Source organism: Vipera berus, assembly GCF_964194415.1.
Source record: "Vipera berus genome assembly, chromosome: W".
NCBI classification, from domain to species: domain Eukaryota; kingdom Metazoa; phylum Chordata; class Lepidosauria; order Squamata; family Viperidae; genus Vipera; species Vipera berus.
In genome coordinates this window covers 52,949,175-52,977,064 of record NC_138210.1, presented here as the reverse complement: position 1 = coordinate 52,977,064, position 27,890 = coordinate 52,949,175, and the positions used below count along the sequence as shown (strand labels likewise).

The 27,890-nt window shown below is 43.8% G+C and overlaps 1 protein-coding gene across 1 annotated transcript in view; it reads left to right on the top strand.

Moving 5' to 3' along the window:
* Positions 1 to 264: 264 nt before the first annotated feature.
* LOC308676075 (myocardin-like) overlaps positions 265 to 27,890 on the top strand; it is a 45,776-nt gene continuing 18,150 nt past the window's right edge. Inside the window, exons 1-7 of the mRNA XM_081341788.1 lie at positions 265 to 466; positions 1,704 to 1,822; positions 16,363 to 16,428; positions 17,711 to 17,769; positions 19,834 to 19,909; positions 22,258 to 22,407; positions 23,236 to 23,375. Coding sequence (XP_081197914.1) covers positions 1,768 to 1,822; positions 16,363 to 16,428; positions 17,711 to 17,769; positions 19,834 to 19,909; positions 22,258 to 22,407; positions 23,236 to 23,375 — 546 coding nt within the window. The 5' untranslated portion in view covers positions 265 to 466; positions 1,704 to 1,767. The remainder of the gene's footprint in view (positions 467 to 1,703; positions 1,823 to 16,362; positions 16,429 to 17,710; positions 17,770 to 19,833; positions 19,910 to 22,257; positions 22,408 to 23,235; positions 23,376 to 27,890) is intronic.

The window sequence follows — 27,890 nt, the reverse complement described above, 5'->3', positions numbered from 1 at the left end:
GGAGCGGCGGGCATCCCCCGGCCTAGCGAAGGACGAGGGCGACTCGGAGGAGAAGGAGGAGGAGAGGGGGGGCCGTCCCGCTGAGCCAGCAGCGCGTTCCGGGTGTCGGGTGTCGCGGCAGGTGGCCCCGGCGGGGAGGGCCGGAGGCGCACGGCCTGGCCGTCTCAGCTGCCCGGGGCCGGGGAGCTGGGCGGGGGGGGGGCGGCTCGGTGGCGTCCGTCCGAGCCCGGGCGCGGGGTGGGGGGTGGGAGCAGAGCGCTCGGCCCAGCCTCTCTCCGCGCCGCCGGGCTCGCCGGGCGCTGCCAGCCTCACCTGGACAGCCAGCAGAGGCAGGAGCGCGCTCGCCCCCTCCTCCTCCTCCCGCCGCCGCCGCCGCCCGACCCTCCACGAGAAGCCGTCGGGGCGCCCTCGAGCCCGCGGCAGCCACAGGAGAAGGAGGGCCCGCGCCGTCTCGTCGACCATTCCGGTGAGCCGGGGCGCTTTCTCGGGGCAGGGGCTGCTGCAGGGGGGGGGCGCCCGGCGGGCACTCCTCGGGCTCTCTTAATCCCCCCCTCGCTCTCCCCCGGGCTCTCCCGAAAGCCAGCGGAGAGGCTGTCAAGCGGCCGAACCTGGCCGAGTCGTCGCTTCCCATGAAGCTTTCCGTCAGGCCAGGCAGAAGCTTACCCGGTGGAGCCCACCTCCCCGCTAAGCGTCCAGCAGGGCAGGCAGAAGCTCACCCGGTAGAGCCCACTACGTCGTTCTTTCCTCTTCCCCCCCCCCGACTCCCTCTTTCAGATAAATCTTGCCACTGCTAGGCGGGAACGCCTTCCCTTGTTTTGCCCATCGAAACCAATAGACCAAGAAAGGGAAGTTATGGTGAGGGACTGGTACCCCAAAGCTGCAAAAAAAAAAAAGTGGAGATACTGTTTGAGTGAAAAGTGTTGATTTATCTGATTGGGGCAAAATCTTGTATCATTCTTTTGATGTAGCCTCTTCCATGGGGCGGGGGTGGGGGTGCCAGGTCCTTGAGCCCATTGCCATGCTGCACCTGCTGTTTTTCTGCCGGTTGCGCAGTTGTTCAGTTGTGGTTTTGTCCTTGCCCCCACAGCCGTATCCTTACAGCAACCTTTGCTTCTTTACCGTTGCATTTGGAATGGGGCGTTTGTGATTCTTTCCCCCTTTCCTTGTTGGAGCTGCACAACAATCCCCTGAGGTAGGCAGCCCACTGAAAATATCTCTACAGCAGGTCTGAGTTCAACATTTCAAGGGCAACTGAGAATAGAAGAGCAATAATAATCATAAAACTTTTACAAATTCAGAGTCTCTCTTGGACTTCCAGCTTTGTGGAGATTTAAATGCCCATCACCCATTCCAAATCCGAATAATCTGTCCAACAATAAAAACTCTAAAGGTAGGTGAGCGTTGCTAAAAAAGATCCTACTGAAATTTCTGAGATTAAGAACCCGTTGTTCTTTTTCCTTTTAGATGATTCTCCTCCTCCTCTTCCTTTACCTTCTGTCGCCACTATTTTTTTACTTCTTCTTCTTCTTCTTCTTCTTCTTCTTCTTCTTCTTCTTCTTCTTCTTCTTCTTCTTCTTCTCCTCCTCCTCCTCCTCCTCCTCCTCCTCCTCCTCCTCCTTCTTCTTCTACTTCCTCCTCCTCCTCCTTCTCCTCTACCACAGCATTACTACCACCTTCTCACCTTCTTTTTCTTTTCCTGCCAGTGTTGCTAAATACCAGTGGGGCCTACTTCACGTTTGGGATCTGTAGCTCCAAAAGCAGCCAAAGATGACACTTCTGGCATCTGAACAGTCAATGCTCATTCGAAGAAGATTTCGTTCTGGTAGGTCGGACCAGCATTGGTGTGTGTCATTTCAAAACACAGGAAGCATTTTGTACTTTTGGGTTGGAGGCCCAGCTAAACCCCCAGGCCTTTTCCCATTCTTTGCATCTTCATGTCACCAGATAATGAAACTATGCTTCTGTTGGACTTTCTCGGAGTTTGCTTGTCTTTGTTATTTACATTCTGAGGATTTGGGGCCCAATGTCCTAGTATTTAAGCTTTAGTTTTACTTTTCCCCTTCCCCGGCCATCTCCTGCTCTGTGAGAAAACAATTTAGCCCAGCTTCCTCGACTTGATAGGGTGAGTGTCTGCAGGAAGAGCAAATGATATCATTACAATAATGCTGCAAATTATATACTCTCCAAATAGACCAGTGCAGTGGTGGTGAACCTATGGCACGTGTGCCAGAGGTGACACTCAGGGCCCTATCTGTTGGCACCTGTGCCACCGCCATCAGCAGCAGGTCCATCAGGCTGCCACCGCCGCCCGGAACAGGAGCCCCATCCAGCACAAAGGAGGCGAAGCGGCCAACTAGCAAGCTCAAGTAGAGGTGGTAGAGCAGAGGTCACCAACCATTGTCAATTGGTGGACTGGAAGAAAAGGGAGGGGCTGCAAACAGGGCGGGGCTAGTGCCTGAGTGATGCTAATTAGCCCTGCCCTGTTCTTGCATGGTGCAGCGCCTTGTATCTGCACCCTGTGGTGTGGCGGCGGCCATTTTTGCGCCTTGCAGCACAGTGGCCCATTTTTGCACACCTGGTTTTTGCATGCCAAAGCGGCACTCTGAGACGCTTCCCTGCCCCCCCCCCCGAGGGCACCACAATGCTGATGCGGCCCTGGCACTTTGCGATAAATAAGTGGGTTTTGGGTTGCGGTTTTGGCACTCGGTCTCTGAAAGGTTCGCGTTCACTAGACTAGTGATTCACTTCCCAGAATTCCCAACCAGCACTATTGTAAATTCAACTATTGATGGCTGGTTGATTTAAACCAATGTTGCTCGACCTTGCCAACTTTAAGATGCGTGGATCTCATCTCCCCGCAAAGCTGGCTGGGGAATTCTGAGGGTTGAAGTCCACATATCTTAAAGTTGACACAGTTGAGAAACACTGGCTTAAACCCTTATAACTATGTGAGATAAAAGAGAAGCCATGTAAATTGGACCCCTTTATTAGTTTTTTTGCCTGCTGCTTTCTTGGTTGTTGCCTGCTGCTTTTATGTTGCAAAATTTATGTTATAAATATACTTTACATTTTATTACACTGGGAAGTGCCCTGCAAAGCTCAGTGGCAAAAGGTCAGAGGAGCAATTTGTGGCATCTCCAGGTAAGGCTGGATAAAATCCCCCCCCCCAAATTCTGCAGTTGCAATTCCAGTCTGGATTTTAAAAAAAATGATCTAAAAAGGTCAATGGTTTCATCTGAACTAAAGCAGCTTCTTAATTATTTAAAATTTGCATCCCCCAAACTTAATTAGAGCCAAACTTTGCCTTGTAGCATATTTAGAAGTATTCTAGTAAGGGTGGAGAAATGTTTTCATATAATTTAACCATTCCATGGATGACAAGATTAAGATCAGAGTTTTCTTCCCAACAGAATTCCAGTATAATACCTGTGTTGTAGTGTTGCTGTAGGAACACTGCAGCAAAATCAGTGGTTGTTAAGAGAGAAGCCAAGAACCAGGCCTTTTAGGTCAGAGACGTCAGTTATGTCAATCAACAACAAGCACTGAGCTTCTCCAAAACCATGAAGTGCAGGAAAAAATAATCCATTAAAATATGGAAAAGATGGGAAGAAGAAATGATGGATTTAAACTGCTTTCATTTAATAAATAACTATAATAGGAAATCAAATGCCAGTAAAGTGTAGTCAAGTTTTTAATATGACTTCAGCTAGTTTGCAAGAAGGATTCTTATTGAATTGCATCCTGATAAATGTGCGAAAGATTTTGGCCGAGTTTGATTCTAGCAGCCTTGCAAAGTTAAGGATTGAAGATCTTCACTTGTATCCAAGGATCTGGGGATCCTTGATAGAAGTGACGGTTATGTTCTTGGTCCAAAGGTATCCCAACCCACTCATCCCCCACCATGCACATATACATAAGCCGTACATAATTATGAATTTATGCATTGTTTATGTTTCAATTAAAAGGAGAATATGACATCTCATAGACAAGACTGCACGTGTCCTTCCCTGGTTGATTACTTGTAATATGGCACTGAGCAAAAAGTTCTAAGAAAACAGTAGCTCACTTCTTTCAGTCAGCTGCCTACTTAAAACACAGGCTGGCCTTGAATTCGAATATATTGATGGTATAAATCAGACATGTCAAACACAAGGGCCGGATGTGGCCCGCGAAGCCATCCTGGAAACAGTGAGGGAACGGCCCCCACTGCCTTGGCCCTGGCCCAGAGACCCTCCTTCTGCCAGAGACCCTCAGATCTGTCCCACTCCTGCCCAGGCCCCCATAGGCACCCTTGATGCGAACGATGTAGAGCTGGCCACGCCCACCCAGTAGGCCATACGCACTCTAGCCACGCCCAACCAGTAGGCCACACCCACCCTGGCCACACACCCCCGGCCCCCTGAGGGCAACCGCAATGCTGATGCGGCCCTCAATGAAATTGAGTTTGACACCCCTGGTATAAATGCACCTCTCTTTATTCCATGCGTTAGGACCCTCTTCCATCATGAGTTGAGCCAAGGTCATTTTGCATCTAATGAAAATGGGGGTGGGGGAAAAAAGGGCAATCCATGTTTGGATTGCCCATAAGAGACTTTTGAATGCAGCGGGTGGAGGGGAGGCTGGGAAAGGGAAAAGACCCGCCATCTTTCACCTCTAACAATTGCTTTAGACTGGGGGATGCTGGGAGTTGAAGTCCACACCTCTTAAAATGGCCACGGTTGAAAAACACTGGTTTAAAGTTTAATTCGACAGTTGGTTCCTGGTGTGCCTCAAGCAGAATAGGAGTTTACCTTGGTTCTCAACGATATCCTTCAGATCTGAAGATTTTAAAAAAAAATATATTCAGAATGACTTTTTAAGCCCCCTTTGGCTCAGTGCGTTAGGACGCTGAGCTTGTCGATCAGAAGGTCGGCAGTTTGGCAGGTCGAATCCCGAGTACCGCGTAACAGAGTGAGCGCCTGTTACTCACCCCAGCTTCTGCCAACCTAGCAGTTTGAAAGCACATAAAAATGCAAGTAGAAAAATAGGGACCACTACGGTGGGAAGGTAACAGTGTTCCGTGCGCCTTTGGCGTCTAGTCATGCCGGCCACATGACCACGGAGACGTCCTCGGACAAGCGCTGGCTCTTTGGCTTTGAAATGGAGATGAGCACCGGCTCCTAGAGTTGGAAACGACTAGCACGCATGTGCAGGGGAACCTCTACCTTTACCTTTTATAGCTGTAATGGAACGCATGGATGACCTTGAGGAAAAGGGAGAAAGGTGTTAGGAAACAATCAGACAAGAGGCGAAGGAGCCCACAATCACTAAGTGGCCAAAGAAAGAAACTAAGGAAGGAACCTCCCTAATGGAGTTAACCGTTAAATGGAGTTTGTCCTTTCAGACTTGCAAGAGTCTGTTAATGTAGTCTTATAATAAAGTAGATTTAGCTCATCTAATTGTGTTTCCTACCTGATTTACCTGGGAGGTCTGACTTTCCCGTTGGGTTGGCCAACCTATGCAGATGATATCTTCAAGAGCAGAGTTTCTGCATGAACATCTGGATTGTCTTCATTGAGATCCAGATGGCACCCGCTCTGCTGTTGTTTAGAAGAGCCGTGCAGAGCTGGCTCTTCACCCAGGTCTTTAGCGAGAGAGACTGGGACCCTTAACTTTTCTGTTACTATGTTTTATTGATTTTATTCTAATTTCTTTTATTGTTATGAGCCATCTAGAGTCATTGACAGCTGGGCAGCATGCAGGTGTAATAAATTATTATCACTAATATCAACATTTTTCTTTTTGAGTCAGTAGTCTTGGTGTCTGCCTGGACGAATCCCTTCAGTTTTCTTGGCCAGATTTTCAGAGGTAGTTAGCCCTTGCCTTCTTCCTAGAGCTGAGAGAGAATGACTGGCTCAAGGTTACCCAGCTGGTTTTGTACCCAAAGTAGAACTGGAAATAATGGTCCCTTGGTTTCTAGCCTGGTACCTTAACCATTGCAAATTAGATGGCCTGTTGTAGAATTACACTGTCATTCTCTGATGAGAAATGTCAGTAGTGATGACCAGAACATGGACAACAGAAGTAAATCAGGTAAGAGTAGCAAAAGAAGAATTAAGGTTATAAGCAGATCATTCAGCATATGTCATACCGTACAGGTAGTCCTCAATTAACCGTTGTAATTGAGACTAGAAATCCAGTCGTAAGTCATTATGGTGGTACATCAAGGCACCCCACAAGATCAGAAATAATTTTCCAGCCTTTTTGCGGCAGTCATTAAGCAAGTGCCACGCTCATCAAGCAAACTCATTCATTTGAAAGGATGTTTTTAGCCAGAATTTTACAAAAAAGCCAGAAACTGGCATAAAACAACAACATTGCGAATCACAGTCATATGACTATGGAATATATGGTCATGTGACTGCTGCTGGTGTTTTAAGGGCCATTTCATGGTCATTGTAACTTCACACAGTCTAAAATAAGTGGTCATACGCCGATTACTACCTTTAAGTCAAATAATCAAGCGAGTATTCCTTCCAGGCATATAACAAAGTCAAAGCAGCAGAACATACACATTTAGACCAATATAATATCATTCTAGGGACTTGGTGGCTCAGTGGGTTAGGACGCTGAGCTTGTCGATCAGAAGGTCGGCAGTTTGGTGGGTCGAATCCCGAGTACTGCGTAACAGAGTGAGCGCCTGTTACTTGTCCCAGCTTCTGCCAACCTACAGTTCGAAAGCACGTAAAAATGCAAGTAGAAAAATAGGGACCACTATGGTGGGAAGGTAACAGCGTTCCGTGCGCCTTTGGCATCTAGTCATGCCGGCCATATGACCACGGAGACGTCCTCGGACAAGCACTGGCTCTTCGGCTTTAAAACGGAGATGAGCACCGGCCCCTAGAGTCGGAAACGACTAGCACGCATGTGCGGGGGAACCTTTTCCTTTACCTTAATATCATTCTAGTTGCAAGGACAATTTTTTTCACAGGAAGCCTTAGTTTTATGGCCCAGCACTGCTCATGAATGAAACGTGGTCTCTTACAATCATTTTCTTTAGGCTCAAACTCCTAAAAGCCCAACCCGCTTCTGGGTATTTTTAATTGTCACTTTACAATAGTATTGTATTCAATGATGTGTGCCTCCCCACTTATGGTAAAATATTCTTCAGAATTATTCCACGCTTTTTATTTTTATGGTATTGCCAGAGTTTCTGAAATGTCTCCATAAAAAAAGCTCAGGGTTGAACTTTGGAATTCTTGGTGGTCCCTGAACTTGGTTGTTTGCTTGTAGACATTTCATTTACCAACTAGGCAACTTCATCAGTGCAAAGGAGTGTGAGGTTAGGTGTTCAAAAGAGACGTTTAAAAAAAAATCTAAATGTGATAATTAAAAAAAACCTGGAAGGAAACAGATTACAGCGCATTCTCTCCAGCCCACATTCAGATAAGCAGGGATCAGCAACAGACAAAGAATCAGGTGGAAAACTATACTCCAATCAAGGACCCACCAAGGAAGAATCTACACCCCCACCAAAACTGGCAGTTTTCAGTTGTACAGAATTATACTACTTCCAGAATTTCAGAAACACACATACAGCTAATTTTGATGCAAACTTTTGTTCATGCTGATCAGTTGACTGATCGCTAAGAAGCTAGATGATTGCTCCTCTACATTTTCTTCCATGGCTAGACAAACGTCATGAAAATGAGAATGTAGGGTGCAACTGAATGTTTCTTTGGTCAGATACATGGAGCTCTCTGCAATTAATCCCCACCTAGGTGCCCGTGTGTCCCATGCGAAGGTGCTTTATACTGCATATTCTGTGGGTATCACCCACCACCCCAGCCCTTACAGCCTCTGGCCTGGGAATCAGGGGCATCTTGTATTTCCATCCCCTTTTAAATAAATAGCTAGTGGCGTCACCCCAGCTGTTGCTGACAACAGGAGAAATGCCAGCCAAGCAGGGGGCACAGGAATAGAAACGCTTGGAGCAATCCCACCCTCCAGAGATATGACGTGCCTGCTCTTGGGAGGATGGGCAATGGGGGCTCACCCACCTCACCCACCCCTGCGGTGCTCTTCCTTGCCCCCAAGGATTACCCTTGCCAGGGAGCCATTGTCCCCGGAAGGAGGGTACAGTATGGGGATTTCAAAGAACAGAGCGTCTTTTCAAAAAAAAGTTCTCAAATGCCTTTTGATTTCATACCTAGCCCGTTGAGTTCAGGTTTCCATGCCACTGAATTTCTGAAAGATTGCCAGCCAGAATGTGGAGCAGCAGCATTCTGTTGCACCAGAGGGTAAGACTAGCCTCAATGGGTAGAGTGAGACATGCAGGGAAGCAGATGTTGGCTAACCTTTAGGAAAAACTCTACAAGACGAAAGCTGTTCAGTAATAGAACAGACTTTCTCGGGAGGTAGAAATTTCCTACTCTGGAGCTAGTTCAGCAGAAAGTGGATGCCATCTGGCCATAATGCCTTAGCAACCAGTTTCCAGCAGCGAGCAAGTGTTAGTTTAGGTCATCTTAAAGATCATCTAAACCTGTGTTTCCCAACCCTGGGAACTTTAAGATGTGTGTGGAGGCTGGAGAATTCTGGGAGTTTGTCGGCACAACTTAAAAGTTCCCAAGGTTGGAAAACACGGGTTTAGATGATCTCCAAGATGCCTTCCACCTGACTTTGTCTCCCAGCAATCTCTGTGCCCAGCGATATGATAAGCAAAAAGCTGTTGTGTAGTGGGTTCTGGAGAGCAAGAAGGACGCCGAGACGATGAGTACAGCATGGCAGATCTTTATTAGGTGGAAGTGACTATACTGGGGAATAGGGGTTACCTGCCCTCCTTTTATACCTGGCCAGGTGAGCAGCCGGCCAATCGGTTTGAACCTCTGTTTCCCGCCGAAACTGGGTTCCCGCCAAAACAGTTACAGTTCAACGCCCCCTGGTGGTGACTGCTATGTAAGTGTGTATGTGTTCTCTTCACCTGGATACATAACAAAAGCCATCATCGATGGTCTGTTTTCCTTCCTGGGTTTAGAACAACCAATGACCTTTTATTTCCAGGGTCAGAGTGCAAATCAGCTCTCCCAAGAAACTGAAGACAGCTAAGGAGGTATCTGAGTTAGAAAAGACAGTCGTGATTCTGTCTTCATAGTTGATTATAGGAATTGTAATTCTATACCTATAGTGTATTAAGAATTCTGGCTGAAATTCCAACTTAAATCTCTTTAGGTAAAGGTAAAGGTTCCCCCGCACATGCGTGCTAGTCGTTTCCGACTCTAGGGGCCAGTGCTCATCTCCGTTTCAAAGCCGAAGAGCCAGCGCTTGTCCGAGGACGTCTCCGTGGTCATGTGGCCGGCATGACTAGACGTCAAAGGCGCACGGAACGCTGTTACCTTCCCACTGTAGTGGTCCCTATTTTTCTACTTGCGTTTTTACATGCTTTCGAACTGCTAGGTTGGCAGAAGCTGGGACGAGTAACAGGCGCTCACTCTGCTACGCGGCACTCAGGATTCAACCCGCCAAACTGCCGACCTTCTGATCGACAAGCTCAGCGTCCTAACCCATTGAGCCACCACGTCCCTTAAATCTCTTTGGAGGTGGAAAACTCAAAGGATTTGGATTAGAGAAAATGCCAAATGCTTCACGTCATCTCGATCCATCAGTGGTGTTGTGTTGTGAGGAACAGAACATGGTTTTTGAGCTAGAGTTAATTCCCATTCCTCCTTTGAGAGATGCCAAGAAGTCTTACAAGTGTCCCACTTCAGCTGCCTTTCCTAAATTAGCAGCATTTGCACGTACTGTTATAACAATCTTCATGTAGCATTATTTAATCCTTGTATGTTTACCGGTAAGTGTTCTTGTGTTTATAATTGTTTTTATATTTCTATTTTATTACACTGTAAGCCGCCCAAAGTCACTTTGGATAGCGAGATGGATGGCATACACATTTAATCAGTAAAATGAAATAAACAGCCCTTTTGGAAAATATATATAATATTGGCTTTTGAAAGCACTCTTGTATATATTTGTGGAACTGGTGGGACTGTGAGTTTTTCCTGATTTTTCATTGAACCGATATTTACATATGGGTCATTTGGGTCAAGTGGAAAATCCACATGTTAAGAAGCATTTATGTTGAGAAACACAGGTCTTCTCTTAATGGTAGAGGATGAAAGAGATAAACGCAGAACGAACAAGAAATACCCAAGAATTTGCTCTAGTGAGAAAATTTTGGATATTTCTTGTTCTTTCTGCATTTATCTGCAGTGAGAATCCATTGTTACACTCAGCTTTTCTGTGCCTGTTCCCAGTGTGAGTGCAAACCAACAATACACCATTCCATTCTATCTTAAGCAAGTGATTTTCAGCAGAGACTAAAAAGTTGTGTCATTGGATCATCTCCACACATTTTAGGTATGCCAAGGAAATGTACTTGATCCCCGGGAATTCAATCTGTAAGGCGGGAAGTCCATCTGTTGTCTTTGAGGTGCACCATATGGCTGGCCCATCTATGCAGGTGTCCTAAATGGTATCATTGCACCCGTAGGCTGATATAGTTCTTTTCTTGGGGAATGACCATAAGGAACAATTTTGTGCATCCATTATTCATCTGCTCTTTTACACAAAACAAACTTATCTTGTTAGCAAACTCAATTGCCCATCCAATCCTTTACAGCAGGGCTGTCCAACTTTGGCAACTTTAAGACTTGTGGACTTCAACTGGCTGGCTGAGGAATTCTGAGAGTTGAAGTCCACAAGTCTTAAAGTTGGATACCCCTGCTCTATACTATAGACCAGAGGTCCCCAACCTTTTGGGTACCAGGGACCAGTTTCGTGGAGAAAGGTTTTTCCGCAGACCGGAGAGTACGTGGTTTTGTGTGCTGCCTGCACCCCACAGAAGGGGGCTTTGCTTGTTTGTGTGGACCGGTTGCTGGCATGCCACGGCCCGGTACCGGTCCACAGACTGGGGGTTGGGGACCCCTGCTATAGACCTTATGAGCAGAATTTCTTGTTCAGTTCTAAAATTCTCCTCTAGTTTTTCATTAAGATGTTTATTCTCAAGTGACAGTAATCGTGCATATAATTTGTAAAAACTGGAGGGGCGGGGTGCTGCTGCTGCTGCTGCAGACTCAGGTCCATAAGGTTCAATTATAGTAATTTATTAGCCAAAGCACACTACTGTAATTCTTATTTTCTTCAACACTGATTTTAATCTAACCATCTGGTAGCACTTTCCATTTCAGTTCCATTTTCTGGGTATGCCGGAAAGAGAGAGATTGTGTACATGTGAAGGTGTATATGCACTTGTGTCCATGTTTTGCTTAAGCTGCTGCATTTTTCCTTTCAGCTATATCATTGACAAATGTGACATGAACACATGTAACATGATCCTTTGTGGCATTTCCCAGTATTCCAATCAGTCTCGTTTTATTTAATGACAACAATCCTAGAACTCAAAGAAATAGATTCAGAGGAACTGTGTTGCTTTATCATCCAAACTTTATTTATCTACTTAAAACAATTCTATATCCGTTTCCTTGCTTTTTTAAAAAAGGAAATGGTTTGTGGTAAATTTCAAGCAATTGATGGAGTACAGTAGTTTTTAAGCATGGCAAACCTGCTCAGGCATGAAACCCTATACCAGGGGTCAGCAACCTGAAACAGTGAAAGAGCCACTCGGAACCAGTTCCCTCACAAAAGGAAAAACTGGGAGCCGCAAAAAATGTGTGCGCATGTGCATACATGCGCGCATGCGCAGAACAGGGTTTGACTGAAGAGTGGAGCCAAGGCGAGATATGCACCTACCCTGCATATTTGAATTGATTGGTTGAACATTTTTAGTCCCACTTTTTTTTTTTTTTGGACTGCACATGGCAGAGGACTAGGAGCCGCAGGAGACGGCTGAAAGAGCCGCATGCGGCTCCGGAGCTGCGGGTTGCAGACCTGTGCCCTATACCATTTCAGACAAATGGCTGTCCAGTCTCTTCTTAAAAACCTCCAAAGTTGGAGCAGTCACAATTTTTGGAGGCAAATCATTCCACTGATTAATTGCTCTAACTGTCAGGAAATTTCTTCATAGTTTTAAGTAGCGTCTCTCCTTGGTTAGTTTCCATCCATTGCTTCTTGTTCTGCCTTCAGGTGCTTTGGAAAATAGGTTGACACACACACACCCTTCTTTATGGCAGCCCATTAGATAGTGGAATATACTATCATATCACCCCTAGTCAGTGGTGGGATTCAAATATGTGAACAACCGGTTCTCTGTGTGGATGCTGCTTCCAGAAGTCTATTCTGGGCCTGGGCCAGAACTCAACAAAAAATTAGCTACCAGTTCTGCCGAATTGGTGCGAACCAACTGAATCCCACCACTGCCCCTAGCCCTTCTTTTCATTAAACTAGACATACCCATTTCCTGCAATCATTCTTCGTATGTTTTAACCTCCAGTCCCTCAATCATCTTTGTTGCTCTTCCCTTCTCTCTTTCTAGAGTCTCCACATCCTTTTGATATCGTGATGACCAAAACTGGATGCAATATTCCAAGTGTGGTCTTACCAAAGCATTATAAAGTAGTATTAACACTTCACATGATCTTGATAATGTCCCTCTGTTAATGCTGGCTCATATTTAAGTCATTGTCCACTAAGGACTCCAAAATTCCTCTCACAGTTATTACTATTGAGCCAGGTACCACCTATTCTATACCTGTGCATTTAGTTTTTCTTGCCTAAATGTACGTTACTTTTCTCATCATTGAATTTCATTTTGTTAGATAGGGTTGAATGTTCAAGTCTGTCAAGATCCTTCTGTATCTTGAGCCTATCTTCTGGAGTATTGGTTATTCCTGCCAACTTGTTGTCATCTGCAAATTTAATGAATTCTCCTTCTATCCCCTCATCTAAATCATTGATGAAGATATTGAAGAATACTGGGGCTAAGAGAGAGTCTTGGGGTATCCCACTGCATACTTACCACCCTGTAGATGCAGTTCCATTAAGGACTACACATTGAATGCGGTTGGTCAGCCATCTGGTGGTGATGCTGTCCCACATTTTTCTGTCATATTAAGTAGTAGGTTTGGTGCACTTTATCAAATTACTTACTGAACTCCAAATAAATTATATCCATAGAATTTTGCTGGTCTACTAATTTTGTCACTTTGTCAAAGAATGCAGTAAGATTTGTCTGGCATTATTTATTTTTGACAAACCCAGGTTGGTTTTTGGTTACAACTTGTTTGCCTCTAGATGTTTGTATAGTCACTGCTTGATTATCTTTTCCAGAATCTTCTCAGGCATTGATGTCAGGCTGATAGGTCTGTAGTTTCCTGGTTCCATTTTTCCCCCTTTTTTGAAGATAGGAATTACATCAGCTCTTTTCCAGTCTTCTGATCATTCTCTGGTGCTCCAGGATCTTTGAAAGATATGGTTCAGTGGTTCTGAGATCACTGGGATCATTTTGAATCCACCTTATAGAGAATTAAACTGAGGCTTGCAGACAGCACTGAATTCATTGGATCCATTTGTAGTGTCATTTTTTGCCCATAATCAAATAGCAGCTTTGCCTGTTCTCTTTTACCAAATCCACATTCTGCATTGTTCATATTCACTTTCCGACATGTTTTCTCCCTTTCTGTCTTTAAAAAGGGTCAACCAGACATGTCCCCAAAAAATCAAGATGGCAATCTAGACTGCATGATTGAATTTGTGATGCATACAAAAAGAGTGGGCCCTTGTTCACATAGTCTTGATCTCCACCTTCATTTTTATTGTAGCATAATAGATATAAATAAAACATTACAAAGAAAAAGCAGAGCAACACCCCATATTTCAGGTAATGTGCTCAGTCCCTTGCTAGTTTGTAGTTTGAGACTAAGAGGTACAGAGTTATGAATGCTAATAATTTTATTATAGGTTTACAGTAATAGAATCTTGTGTGTCTGGATTTATTACCCCCCCCCCACCTCCCTGTTTTAGTCTCTGAGAATTAGGGAGGGTTAGCTTTCTCAAATTACATTTCTGCCTGGGAGTCAAATTTCTCTTATCTGGCTGTTGTCTTCTTTGTAGCTCTTTCTCCTATTCTTCAAGATTATTCCTATTTCCCATTACAGGAAGAGACTGTCTTTCTAATTAAACCTAGTCGTTCCATGGGGGTATGATGATTGGGCAATGGAATGGCCAATCAAAGTAGACATTATAGAAGAAAGGAAATTGTGAAATGGGAACTTTTGAAGTGGAAGTGGAAGGACAGGTCTGAGAAAGCCTTAGAATCTAGACTAATATTTTAATTAGCTATATGCTTATGATTAAGCATACAGATAGTCCTTACAACCATAATGGAGCCTGCCCTTCATTGTCATCAACAGTGATGGTTGTAAAATGAGTTGGTTAGGTGACCACTGGAGTGGGGTACATTAGAACTTCGGGCCATAGGTAGCCCCAAAGTAGGTCTGTCATAACTTTGAACAGTTGCTAAATGACAGTTGATAAGTTGAGGACTGCTATTACATGCTGGCTGAGGAATTCTGGGAGTTGAAGTCCACAAGTCATAAAAGGGCCAAGTCTGAAGACCCCTGGTTTAAGTGTTAATCAAGGGCTGTTCTTTCCTGTATCTCCCCTATGTTCCCTGGACATAAAGAAATATAGGGGATGGGGAAGAAAAGAATGTCTAACCAGAACACAGCTTAGGGCAGGGGTAGGCAACCTCGGCACTTTTATGACTCATGGACTTCAACTCCCAGAATTCCTGAGCCAGCATGGCTGGCTCAGGAATTCTGGGAGTTGAAGTCCATGAGTCATAAAAGAGCCGAGGTTGCCTACCCCTGGCTTAGGGGAACAACAGGGCAAATGCTATAGTGCCTGTAGAGTTCTCATTGACCTCTCTGAATTGGTTTAATTTTAAAAGAGCATAAGGAAAAGACATCCATAAATAGAAGGGTATTTGACCTGTGGTGGAGAATCAAAGGAAACCAGTGGAATGGGGGCCTGTATGGTTACGGGGCCCAGTTTGACCTCTCTGGGTTAAATGAAAGGACCTTAGATCTTCAGATCTATATTGTCCTTGTCCCCCCCACATGCCCTATTTTAATACTTAACACTAGCAGAAGCACTACCAGTGGAAGATTTATACCAGAAGAACATGGTGCAAGCAAAACAGGGCCTCTAAGAGTGTTACTTCCCACCCACCCCCATCCCTGCCAGGGTCGAAATCTCTCTGCTGGATGGCAGATGGATGCCTCAATTACATCTTCTCCCCACTTGGACAGCTGTCGAAGGAGATTAAATACAGCTCTCATTGTGAACTTGTTTCCACCCGCTTCTTTTGATTTGTCTGTTTAATTTTTGCTTTTAAAATATTAAGTAGTGCTGAGTAACCTCACTTCAGCTCCATTTAGAAGGGGATTATTACAAGGCTGCCATGTGAGCCTTGGGGAGGGGGAAAAAATGGCCTCCCACCTTGTTAGTTTGATACATGCATCCTGAAGGTGCTGTGCCCAGGCACCTTTGCATAATATGCCCAGCCTTTGCCCTGGAGGGAAGCCACAACAGGTCACAGCAGCCCAATTGAGTTGCATTCAGCATAATTTATTTAAAAGAATCTTCTCTGCCAGCCAGACTCTTATCAGGCAGCAGATGCGGGGAGAAGACCGAATACATGCATGCACAATAGCAGAAAAATCTGTTTTACATTCTGAGCTGAACTTGGGGGGCAAATAATCCTCAATTTAATAACGCAGCTGAGTAGTCAGCAGGAGGACAGGCTTGTTCTTTTAACGCAGGAATGTCCAACCTTGGCAACTTGAAAACCTGTGGACTTCAACTCCCAGAATTCCCCAGCCTGCCACAAGTCTTAAAGTTGCCAAGGTTGGAACAGCCTTGCCAACATCATTTATAACACTTATTGACACATTGCACTGTTGTGTAGTGGGTTTCTTGGAAGCAGGAGGCGAGACAAGAGGGTTCAAACAGGAACATTGCTTTATTGTAGTAACAGGAACAGAACTGAGAACAGAGGCTTCTACGCAGCTTCTTATACGGTTGGCCACTAGGCAGCAGCCAATAGGGACCTATTCCCGCCCCAGAGCCAACCAATGATCATCCTGGAGACTGCATGCCTGGGCAGCCAGTGACACACAGACACCCTAATTAAGCAATCTCAAGCAGCATTCAAAGACGCATGAAAACAGTTTAAGTAAAAGGCCCAATACATTACATGCACCATAATCACTAATCTCAAATCATAGACCAGCACTGTTGCTCTGTTATTTGGCGTGCGTTTTCAGTGAGTTTGATTTTAGCATGTGCATTTCACTTTATGCTTCCATGTACCCCTCGGCTGTTGCAACCCATCATTCCTGTGATGCGTTCCTTGTGGCCTCTCTGCAGTCCTCCAAATGCGAATGCAGCATCGGAGGTCCCAAGAACAGCTCTCCGAACGACACTTAATTCCAGGTGAGTCTCGTAAAAACCCAAGAGAATCAGACGGCAAACAAGATGTGGGAGGACAGGAGAGGAGTGGATGCCTGGGGAAAGAGTTGGCATCAACATCAGAATATTAATGCAGAATGCTTTCCTGCCATGAAGGGAAAGCTGTGCCCTTTGAATTTCTGCTTACTATAGGTCAGGGGTGTCAAACTGCCGGCCCACGGGCCGGATGTGTCACGACAAAACCGCACCCACCCCATTGCCGGCAACGGGGGAAAAAGCTCCTGCTATAGGTAGTCCTTGACTTAAAATTAGTTGCTTAGTTACTGTTCACAGTTTTGAAGGACGTTCTTAGGGGCTACTTAACAACCCGGATTCAAAGTTATCATAGTCAGGCCCACCCTCCCAGATAACATGACCTAATTTGGGCCGCATGCACACCAGGCTGCATTTACGATTGTTTGCAACTGCCAACAGTTATGTGGTCATCTTTTATGATGGTTTTGCCGAAAACTGTGGTTACTTCAGTTTTTGGCCAAACTGCACCCACAGCAAACCATTAATGATCATGGCATTTGCATAGCAACTGCCACAAAAAAGGTTGTAAAATCAGGTGGGTCACATGATCAACCTATTTTACAACCATCACGAGTTACAGCCAGGATGAGCCAGTTCCATTATGGTCATAAGTAGAGGAATACCTATACACTAACAAATTTCAGCAGAAAACAAAATCAGTAACACCACACTGCTTGGATTCCTTGATTTCTGGGGGACACCCAAGAGAGGACTTCAGCTAACTCATTCAAGAGAATGTCCAGTCAATGCAAGTTTTGAAAAGTTACAATTCAACATTTGCTTTGATTTCTACAAGGGAAACACCAAAATGTATCTCTCCCACCAAGAGCCATAACAACAGCTTGATCCAAAATGGCTAATAGCATAATGTTAAATGGATGGAAAGGTCTCCTTTTTGTCATGCATAATAAGGAATGTTTTTGACAAATGACATTTTAAAAGAGAAAACCCCTAAACAATCAGTTCTGGGCCAGATAGCAGATTTTGGAGTCAAATGGAATAAAATACTAAGCCTAAATATCATAGCCATTTAAAATAAGTTGAGAATACAAGAGTGGCTTGAGTGAAAACATGTCAAAAGACTCAGCTGAGGGTTGCATCCAAGTCTCCATTTTCTAGAAGGATTGGGCTACCCTGTATATGCTCCTAAATTTGGGGGAAGCGTAGTGATGGATGGTAGAACATTTACTCTAGGGCTCATCTGATTTTTCCCCCCTTTTTCCCCCTCCAGGGCTCAGCAAATCCCTCCCCACTTTCTCACAGCCTAGTGGGACACAAGGGCAGACCAGGGTGAGTATAAATGGGATTTAAGAATTTTAGCGGCATGAAAAAATCACGGGGATTTTTCCTAGCGCGCTATTGGACAGTCCACTTTCAAGAGTTGGGCTAGCTGTCAATAAGAATGGCATCTAAGTAGAGATCCATGTTCTGCATCAGCCATAGCTGCTGGCTTAGCTCAAAATGTACATAAGCTTTTCAAACTCAGTCACCTTTCCCACCACCCCATCTTAGTGAACTGGATAGGACAGACAGACAGAAACTGATATATGCTGATTTAGACCATTGGTCCATCTTGCTAAACATGCTTATTTCTGCCTTTTCCAATAGAATGCTTTCCAAATGCAATGAATAAGCACCCACAGTTCCCACTTAACATGGAACAAAGTGAAGCCTCCAAGGGAAGTTGATTGTCCTGTAGTATCACTACTCTGAATTGCTAGTGTGATCAACAGTGGATTTCCAAAACAGAGAAAGATAGTTTATGATATCCATGGGTTGGAAACACATGTACTCTCCTATATCCAAAACCTATCTCATTAGGTTTCCAGGTGTGTTTATATTACCTATGATATTAGATCTGAACACCAAGTGTAATCTGAATCTCCTTCTTTTAAAAAGAATGCAGTGGCATCATCCAAATTTAAAATCCTACACAGAATCCCATCAATTCTACTTCTAAAATAGATAGCCATAAATAGATAGAAATAAATTAAGAGACTCATTGAGTTGTCTGATGGAGCAATATACCTGCCATGCCTGTTTCATTCATAACATGACTTACTGAAATACACTTGTCTAAACATGGTTAGTGCTCTGTTGAGGAGACCTCATACTTGACTTTTTCATTGTCTTCTCTTGATTGTCCTAGTACAGTGTTTCCAAGGCTTGGCAATTTCCAAATGCTGAGGCTTCTATTCCCACAATTCTCCAGCTAGCATTATTATTAAAGAACATTCTGGGAATTGATATCTATACATTTGGAAGTTTCCAAGGCTTAGAGTGAATCAACCACAGCTTAAAACTCCATGACTGAGATATATTAGTGGACGGGAAGAGTTTTACAGAGAGACTGAAGTAGCGGTTCATAGTGATGACTAAATAACCCCTTGAGCTGTTGGGTCATCATTTCAGAGATATTTCCTTACCTGATTCCTTAACACTTTCAATGGCAAAGCTTCTAATGTTCTGGAAAAGTTCTTAAAAATTCAGGGAAATATTCAGAAACGTATCTGCCTTGAAAGCAGCCCATGTTGAACAGTATAGCACAGTCAAACACCTGGAGTTGACCATAGTGTTATATGGTATTTGAATTATGTCATGAAATGTTTTATAAAATTGGCTAAATTTCAATTCTATGGGAATCATAGATTCTGGATTTTGGATCAGTTCCGTAAATTAACCAATTTAAGGTACCTTGGTTCAAAACTTGTTGCCTTCTGGCAGCAAGACTTTTAATAGGCCAGTATTGGAAGAAAGAGGAACTGCCGACTATAGAAGAATGGACTTTAAAGGTTTCTGACCTGGCAGAGATGGCAAAGATTTCAGCTTACTTGAAAGATCACTCGCAAGAACGTTATATTATGGAATGGAGAAAATGGGTTGAGTACATTCAGAACAAATATAGGGTTAAGAAGTTTTATGTAGCATTTGAATAAGTCTTCCTTCGTTTTTTCTTTTTTTATTTCCTTTTTTTCCTTTCTTTTTTCTTTTCTATATATATTTGATATTATTAAGATTTGTATTATCCTGTATAAGCTAGAGAGTGATGGATTTTAGAGTTTATGGTTGTTAGTATATGGTTGCTTATGATTGGTTTTTTTTTCTATACCTTGTATTTAGCTCTGGGAAGTGGGGGGGGAGGGGGGGAGGGGTAGGGAGGGAGGGAGAGGGGAGGGGGAGGGGGGACTGTTAAAGATAAACTGTATGTTAAAACTTTTCAATAAAAAAAAAACTTGTTGCCTTCAATGCGCTGTTTCACTCGATAAAAGTTTACAGACAAGAGAATTTTAGTAATATGTAAATGGACTGCGTATATTAGCTGTGTTGGTGATGTTTTTCCTTTGTTTCTCACAGGCCAATGAGACTGCCAAGCTCAAGGTTTCACCCCGGCCTCACAAGACCAACTCTGCTAAGGGCCAACTGGCTGAAGGTAGGGAACAACACTGTTTCTGTCCAAGTTGCTACCATCTGTAGCAGGAGCCTTGGTGGAGCAGTGGGCTAATGCCTCCTTAAGTAACACCAGCTGCCTGCAATTAGTGCAGGTTCGCATCCCACCAGGCTCAAGGTTGACTCAGCCTTTCATCCTTCCGAGGTAGGTAAAATGAGGACCCAGATTGTTGGGGGCAATTAAGCTGACTTTGTAATAATGCCCCTTGGGGTGTGTGTGAATGCCCTAATAAGCAGGCATATACATAGAATGAAGGCTACTGCTAAGCTTGTAAGCCGCCCTGAGTCTTCGGAGAAGGGCGGGATATAAATGGAATTAAAATAAAAAAAATCTGTGCCAATCCCATATCATTATCTGAAAATCAAGGTGTTGGGTTTGTATAACATAGTAGATAAAGCTCAATATGGGTTCAGTAGTTTCTGGAATGGTGTGTTGTGGGAACACAGCTATTATCTTAACACGTTGTGTGATTCAGGCCAGCACATTAAGCCATGATACTGGTTATTTTAGGCATAGTATATTATGTGAGCAAGGCACCTATGTTTTCTCAATACAGAGTAAGGGTATGTTGTGCAAACTCAAGCAAATAGTCTTAAAACCCTGATACAAGATCCAGATCCTCTTCTTGGGGAACCCATTTTTCACCTACTTATCTTCAGAATCCTGCCAGATCCCTATTTTCTTTTTTTTTAAAAAAAAATCTATTTCCAGGAGGGAATCTGTTTTGACCTCTCAAATTTCCCCATGGTTCTAAGTGGAACATTTGTGTTTGATTAGCAAGTATAGGGATAAAAGTTAGGGGGATGGGAGCAAGGCACTCTAGTACCAGATTTTGAGATGCACTGGCAACATTTATAAAAGTGAGAGGGTGGGCAACCTATTTTCATAAAAGTACTTTCCTGCTTTATTTCTGTTTTCAAACCCTTTTTTGCCATTAGTGATTTTGGGGGTTTTTTTTCCTATTTTCTCAGTCACTTTTGTTTCCAAGAAAAAAAAATTGCTATAATGCCCCATCTTTCTAGCTTCCACTTGCTGTGCTGCTGGATACCATAGCTCTGGGAAGACCAATTCTCAGCACAGCCCCAATCAAATAAATACATACACAGTTATAAATAAAATAGCAGGGGGAGAGATTTAGAAAAGAAAGAGTTTTGCTCTTAAATTTTGTAGGGAAACCCCCCCCCCTTCTTCCACAGAGTTCTCTATACTCTCCTCCAAAGAAGTGTTACCCCTTCAAAGAATGAGGTCAAGATGATTAGCAGGCTTTTTGGATTCAGAATTATCTCCATGTTTTCCACTCCTGGCTCCCTAATGGGGAAAATGAAAAGAATTCCCATTATCCAGGCTGAGCGATACACTCTGATAATCTTCTCCCCCAAGAGAAAAAGTATTCTGCCTTAAGGGGTGGGTGACAGATGCTATAGGAAACCTTCCCATCCTCTTCAGCGCCTCTTTTCCCCTGCATATTCACTCTCCTTCACTTTCTAATTTGAACTTAGATGTCTGGATGTAGCTTGGGAAAAATGAACTCACTTTTCCTGGAAAACAGGTTATTTCCCCCCTCCCCTTAAGTTCCTAATTTAAACTAAAATCAAGATTTAGAATGTTCATTTTAAGCCAGTCTATTTTGCAGGCCAATCTGTCCCGCCTGGTTAATGTTGAGGGGGGGGAATTGGAGAAGAAGCTACTTTGTGCGCAATCTTGAATTCCTAAATGAGAGGCAGGATAGAACCTCCACCTAGGCATGAATAGGTTCACCTGTGTTTCTAGCTACAGGTAGCCCTCGACTTATGGCTACGATTAAGCCCAACATTTCTGTCACTAAGCAAGGCAGTTGTTAAGTGAGTTGTGCATTTTATGACCCTTTTTTGCCACAGTTGTTAAGCAAATTGCTGCGGTTGTTAAGTAAATCATGCGGTTATTGAGCAAATCTAGCTTCCCCCATTGACTTCACTTGTCAGAAACCAATTGGGAAGGTCGCAAATGACAGTCACATAACCTTGGGATGCTGCAACTGTCATCAGTACATGTTGGGTGCCAACGCCCAAATTTTGATCACGTGACTGTGGGGATGCTGTGAGGGTTGTAAAAGTAAGTCCCTTTTTTCACTTCCATTGTCACTTTGGTCACTAAACTAATTAAGTTGTTAAATCGAGGATTACCTGTACTCAGAATAATCCCCAGGGGATGATTAAACCCTTTGTAACTATTGGTGTTCATCTTGTTGTGGATGTATGAGGTAAAACTCCCCTCTGATCTGCCCAGGTTGTTCTTATTTCACTTCATTTGCTTTCCACGAACGATGAATTCCCTCTGGTCCTCCATTTCAGTGTCACGAGGGGACCGTTCCGAGCTGCAGGAGAAGAAGGCTCGCTTGGCCGAAGACTTGAGCGAGAAGATCTTGCACCGTCCCGGGCCACTTGAGTTGGTGAAGAAAAATATTCTCCCCTTGGATCCTGGTATCAAGGATGCTGTGGCAGGTAATAACATGGTTAATAGTGCTTCAGAAGGGGGAGAGAACACAGACTCACACAAGATTCTTCCTTTTGTAGCTGCTCTCGGTTGTATGGGAAAAAAAATCATATTTAATATAGTAAAAACAAGGGATGTAAAGATGTGAGATGTCTGGGACTATAATCTTGTGACTGAAGAAAGTTTCAAATGTACCAATGATTCTCAGTTACAGACAGTCCTTGGCTTACAGCCATTCATTTAGCAACCGTTTGAAATTGGAATAGCACTGAAAAAAGTGATTTATGACTAGTCCTTGCACTTACAACTCGCAGCATCATGTGATCAAAATTTGGGTGGTTGGCAACTAGTATGTATTGACAAGGGTGGTAGCGCCCTGGGTCATGGGACCACCATTTGCAACCTTCCCAGCTGGATTCAAAATCAATCAAAATCAATAGGGGAAGCTGGATTTGTTTAACAGCCACAGGATTCACTTTACAACTGCAGTGATTTGCTTAACAACCACGGCAAAAATAAGTTCATACAGTTGGGTACAACTCACTTAACAACTGCACTGTATAGCAACAGAAATTCTGGTGCCAATTGTGGTCATAAGTCAAGGACTTCTTCTACTATGGCCCAAAATGAGTTTTGATGACTGTGAGCTCTCCAAGAACAGAAATTGATTAGACATTTATGAGGTAGGTGAATCAAGCGTCAAGCTTAATATGAGATGATTTTATATAGAACGAGATAAAAAAGAAACAGGATAGCATTATCCTTTCACTCTACTGTGGGTCCCAAGTAACTCAGTTTGACTTTCAGCTTCTTTTTTCCCCCAACAACATATTCAGATGCAGCCCATTGTGGAGCCTCTGATTCCTTCAACGTTGAAGAAGACCTTAGCAGTTCCTCTTCTTCCTCCTCCCCATGTTTTGCATTGTCTCCAGGAAGTGGCCAAGGAAATCCTTCCACATCAGAAGCAGTTTTTCAAGTAAGCAACTTCTATATAGACATCTCTCTGTGTGTGTCTTTGTGTGGGTTGTTAAAGTACTGTTGGATGAAAATGGAAATTCTCCAGGATACAGTGGGAAGCTCCTTGCTATTTGGAGGAACTGACTAAAAGTAATGTTTCTCAACTTTGGCAACTTTGAGATATGTGGACTTCAAGTCCCAGAATTCCCCAGTTGGCCATGCCAGCTGGGGAATTCTGGGACTTGAAGTCCACATGTTTTAAAGTTGCTGAGTAAAGTGTACCAGCATGAAACTACAAGCCAGGATGATGCCTTGATGGGACCCCAGCTTCTATCTTCCACGCTGTCTGAGGCTAATAGAATTAAGAATCCATATTGTGTCTTACACCATAGAAATCATAAGCAACTAAACCGCCAACCTTAAAATTCTTGCCCAGGAACAAGAATTGATATTGTTGGGTGAGAATTGGACTTTGGATCTTGATGCAATTTAACAGAACTGATCAGCCAGCAGTACTTGAAGATAAAAATAACTATCATATCCTGTGGTGTCCATTAAAAGAGGTGCACTATAGCTATTTCTAATACCTCTATAAAAGAGGCATTATAATAAAATATAACACAAACAGATCCACACTCACACTCATACATACAAACATACGTACGTACGTACGGATATATATTGCCAGCTATTCCAAATGGTTTCTGCTAGTAAGAATACATCCATTTCCAAACAGATCACCAAAATTTAATAATAAAAACCACAGGCAGCAGCAGCTTCTTACAAAAATAAAGCTACAGGCTGGTCACTGTAAAAAATCCCATAATCACATTCAGTCAGTTAAGCTACCCCATTTTAATAGCTTCGCGGAACATCAGTAGGGAAGTGCCAGCTATAAATGGCAAGATTTTCACAGAACAGGAACTGCTGTAGAATAGCAGTTCTGTGTTCAGCGAACAGAGGAGGTCAACACCTAAAGAGAAAAGTTTTTCCAGCAATAATCATTGGATTTGCCCCACAGAAACAGGTACCAATATGCTGGCTAGGGAATTTTGTGAGTTGAAGTTCACACAACATCTGGGCTCTGAGATTTTGAGAAACACTGCTTTAATGGATGCTTTTGCTTTATAATGGGGACGCGGTGGCTCAGTGGGTTAGGACGCTGAGCTTGTCAATCAGAAGGTCGGCAGTTTGGCGGGTCGAATCCCGAGTGCCGCGTAACAGAGTGAGCGCCTGTTACTCGTCCCAGCTTCTGCCAACCTAGCAGTTTGAAAGCACGTCAAAATGCAAGTAGAAAAATAGGGACCACTACAGTGGGAAGGTAACAGCGTTCCGTGCGCCTTTGGTGTCTAGTCATGCCGGCCACATGACCACGGAGATGTCCTCGGACAAGCACTGGCTCTTCGGCTTTGAAACGGAGATGAGCACCGGCCCCTAGAGTCGGAAACAACTCGCACACATTTGCGGGGGAACCTTTACCTTTACCTTACCTTTGCTTTATATGGCCACCCTTTTTTTTTCCTCCATAAACAAAAACGTTTTGGTCTGACTGGTTCCTAGAATATCCTGGCATATATGACTTCCTTATATATGACTTGTTCCTTTAGAGAGCCCAGAGAAAAGTCTTTATTTCTGCCTCCAGTGAAAATTGTTGCTCCATATCCCCCCAAATATATTATTTATTTTTAAATTTATTTTTTATAAATAATTTAAGGTGGCAAATGGAACTGATACACTTTCCTCCTCCTATTTTCCCCACAACAACAGTCCTGTGAGGTAGGTTGGGCTGAGAGAGGGGGACTGGGCCAAAGTCACCCAACTGGCTGTCATGCCTAAGGCGTGACTAGAACTCACCGCCTTCTGGTAATTGCAACAAAGTCATCCAGCTGGCTTTCTAGGACTAGAACTCCTAGCTTTCTTTCTCCTTCCTTCCTTCCCTCCCTCCTTCCCTTCTTCCCAGCTTCCTTCCCCCCCCTTTTTTTTCAATGAACCAAAATAGAGATAGTGTAACTAGTACCACCCATTTTAGCCAGTGTGATTCATGGATGGGCTTTTCTGACCTTCACCTTTATTAAACAGCCAGGCTTCAAATTATGGGGAAGAAGATAAATGCAATGTGATATGGGGAGAAGACAAACTGAGTGATAGCCTTTGTGGCCTCTGACATTAATACAAATGATTGAAATCCAGATGGAGCAGCGCAGGTGCACCTCTACCACAAAATGTTGCAGTATGTAGAGCTTTCTATTCAGGCTGTGACATTCTATTTCTAATAAATTTTTCTGGCGGTTTCCCAGCACCATTTCAGCCTCTGCATCCTGTGAATTGGAATAATCTCACTGTTTACCGTGGGTTTTTTTTTTACCACTAAAAAGAAGAAGTAAATCTTGCATTCTACCCAAACTAGCCTGACATCTTTTATACGCTATGCTGCTTTGCTTTTAATGCCTATAAGCAAAGACACTGACAGTCTGAAGTCTGGAAATACAATAATCTAACATCCTGGTAAAAATGCACAATTCAGCTGCAATTTCTCATGATGTTTTATTGAATACAGGTAATCCATAACCTCCGAGCACAATTGGACCAGAGTTTCTGTTGCTATGCAACGCAATCGTTAAGTGAGTTGCGCCTGATTTGAAGACCTTTTTTTGCCATGGTTGTTAAGCGAATCACACTGAAGGGGTTAACTGTATCAAACTGTCGTTAAGCGAATCCAGGTTCCCCCATTGACTTCGCTGGTCGGAAGCAGGCAAGGCAGGTCGCAAATGATAATCATATGAACCTGGGATTCTGCATCAGTTGTAAATACATGCCGGTTGTCAAGCATCCAAATTTTGATCATGTGACTTTGACGATGCTGTGATAGTCGTAAGTGTGAGACCGGTCCTAAGTCGTTTTTTTCAGTGCCGTTGTAAATTCAAATGGTTGCTAAACAAACGGTTGCAAATTGAGGACTATCTGCCCTGTATAAATAAAAGAGAGCAGTGTAAAATATTAGAATGCTGAGTGTCAGTTGGTTATTATGCTACTGCTTTCCGTACATCATGAAAAAAAATTGACTCCTAAAGTTCATGGCTTACTTCCAAGGACCTGGATATGAATTCCTCAACATTTCTCCATTTTTTACTTATTCATATTTTTTTTTAATCTTGGGGCTGTCACTCTAATCAGCCTAGAAATGCAGTGGCCGGACTTAGTTGTCAGAAAGGCCTTATGGTTCTTATTAAAGTAGAATAAGTTTTGCTTTATTTTCTTGGGCCAAATTTATAAATGAAGATTCTGGGCAGCATCCAGTATTAAAAGCAAGAAAAAAAACGACTCACACCCTGGTCGGTACCTCTTTACTCTCCTACCATCGGGTAGGAGATACAGGAGTATAGCCAGCCGTACCAACAGGCTGAAGAACAGCTTCTATCCATGGGCTGTCAGGCTCCTGAACGGGAAATAACTCTATGTATGATTGACTTGCGAGGCCGGTGTGCTGTGCAATTAGCTCACATGGTGTAACAAGATGGTGGGTTTGTTGTCACTGTGAGTTGTGTTGGGAGGGGCGCACGAAGGGAGGCTCAGCCAATCTCACTGTATACATGCTGTACTTTGATAATAAAGGTTCATTCATTCAAAACAGAGTAACAAAGAAAAGAAGAAAGGGGGGGCGGAATTCATACTGTCCTGTAGAATGAAATAAGAGCCTAATCTGGGGGCAAAGCCGGTTTATTAAGACCTTCCAAACAGGGTCAGGGAGGGGGCAGAGAGATCTCTAGAAGGATGCAGTCCCGCAGGGCAGGTCCTGCAATAGAGAAGAGCCATTTCCAGGATCCCATCAAATGACATGGTTTAATTGGTGGAACCCAGAGCAGGCCAACTCTGTCCAGTCACGCAGTCCAGGCCGAAAGTATCGGAGAGAGGGAAGCTCTCAAGTAGTCAATTTACTCCTACCCTCAACTTCAACTTAAATACTGTAATGGAAATCAAGTTTTATTAAAAGCCAGGAAAGGGACCTGTAGCATTGAAGAATACATTAGCGTGTTGTTGTTGTTGTTTTTGTGTGTGTGTGTGTGTGTGTGTGTGTGTGTGTGTGTGTGTGTGTGTGTGTGTGTATCTGCCTGCCTGCCTGCCTGTGTGGTATTACTGCCCTCTGCAGGACACTTTGAAATATTGTTGAACTCCCAGCTGAGGTCCCCGGTGCGGCAAATGCCTTCTTGATATTCCCTGCCCTCATCTATATGGGTAGGCCTCGACTTACAACCCGTTACCTAGCAACCATGGAATTTGCAATGGACACCCCCCCAAAAGGTACTTATGACCCAGATTCAGTTTCAACAGCTGTCCCCCGCCCCCTGGTGAGGGGTCACCAGACCGCATTTATGGCTGTTTGCAGCATCCTGAGGTCATGTGATCACAATGTACTATAGTGTTTGCCAGAAACAGGCCTTTGCTTCTGGTTTCCAGCAAACGGCCTTGCCTAATGGCCAGGCTGTTCGTTTAATGATTGCAGATTTGCTTAACAATTGCTGCAAAAAAAAAGTCA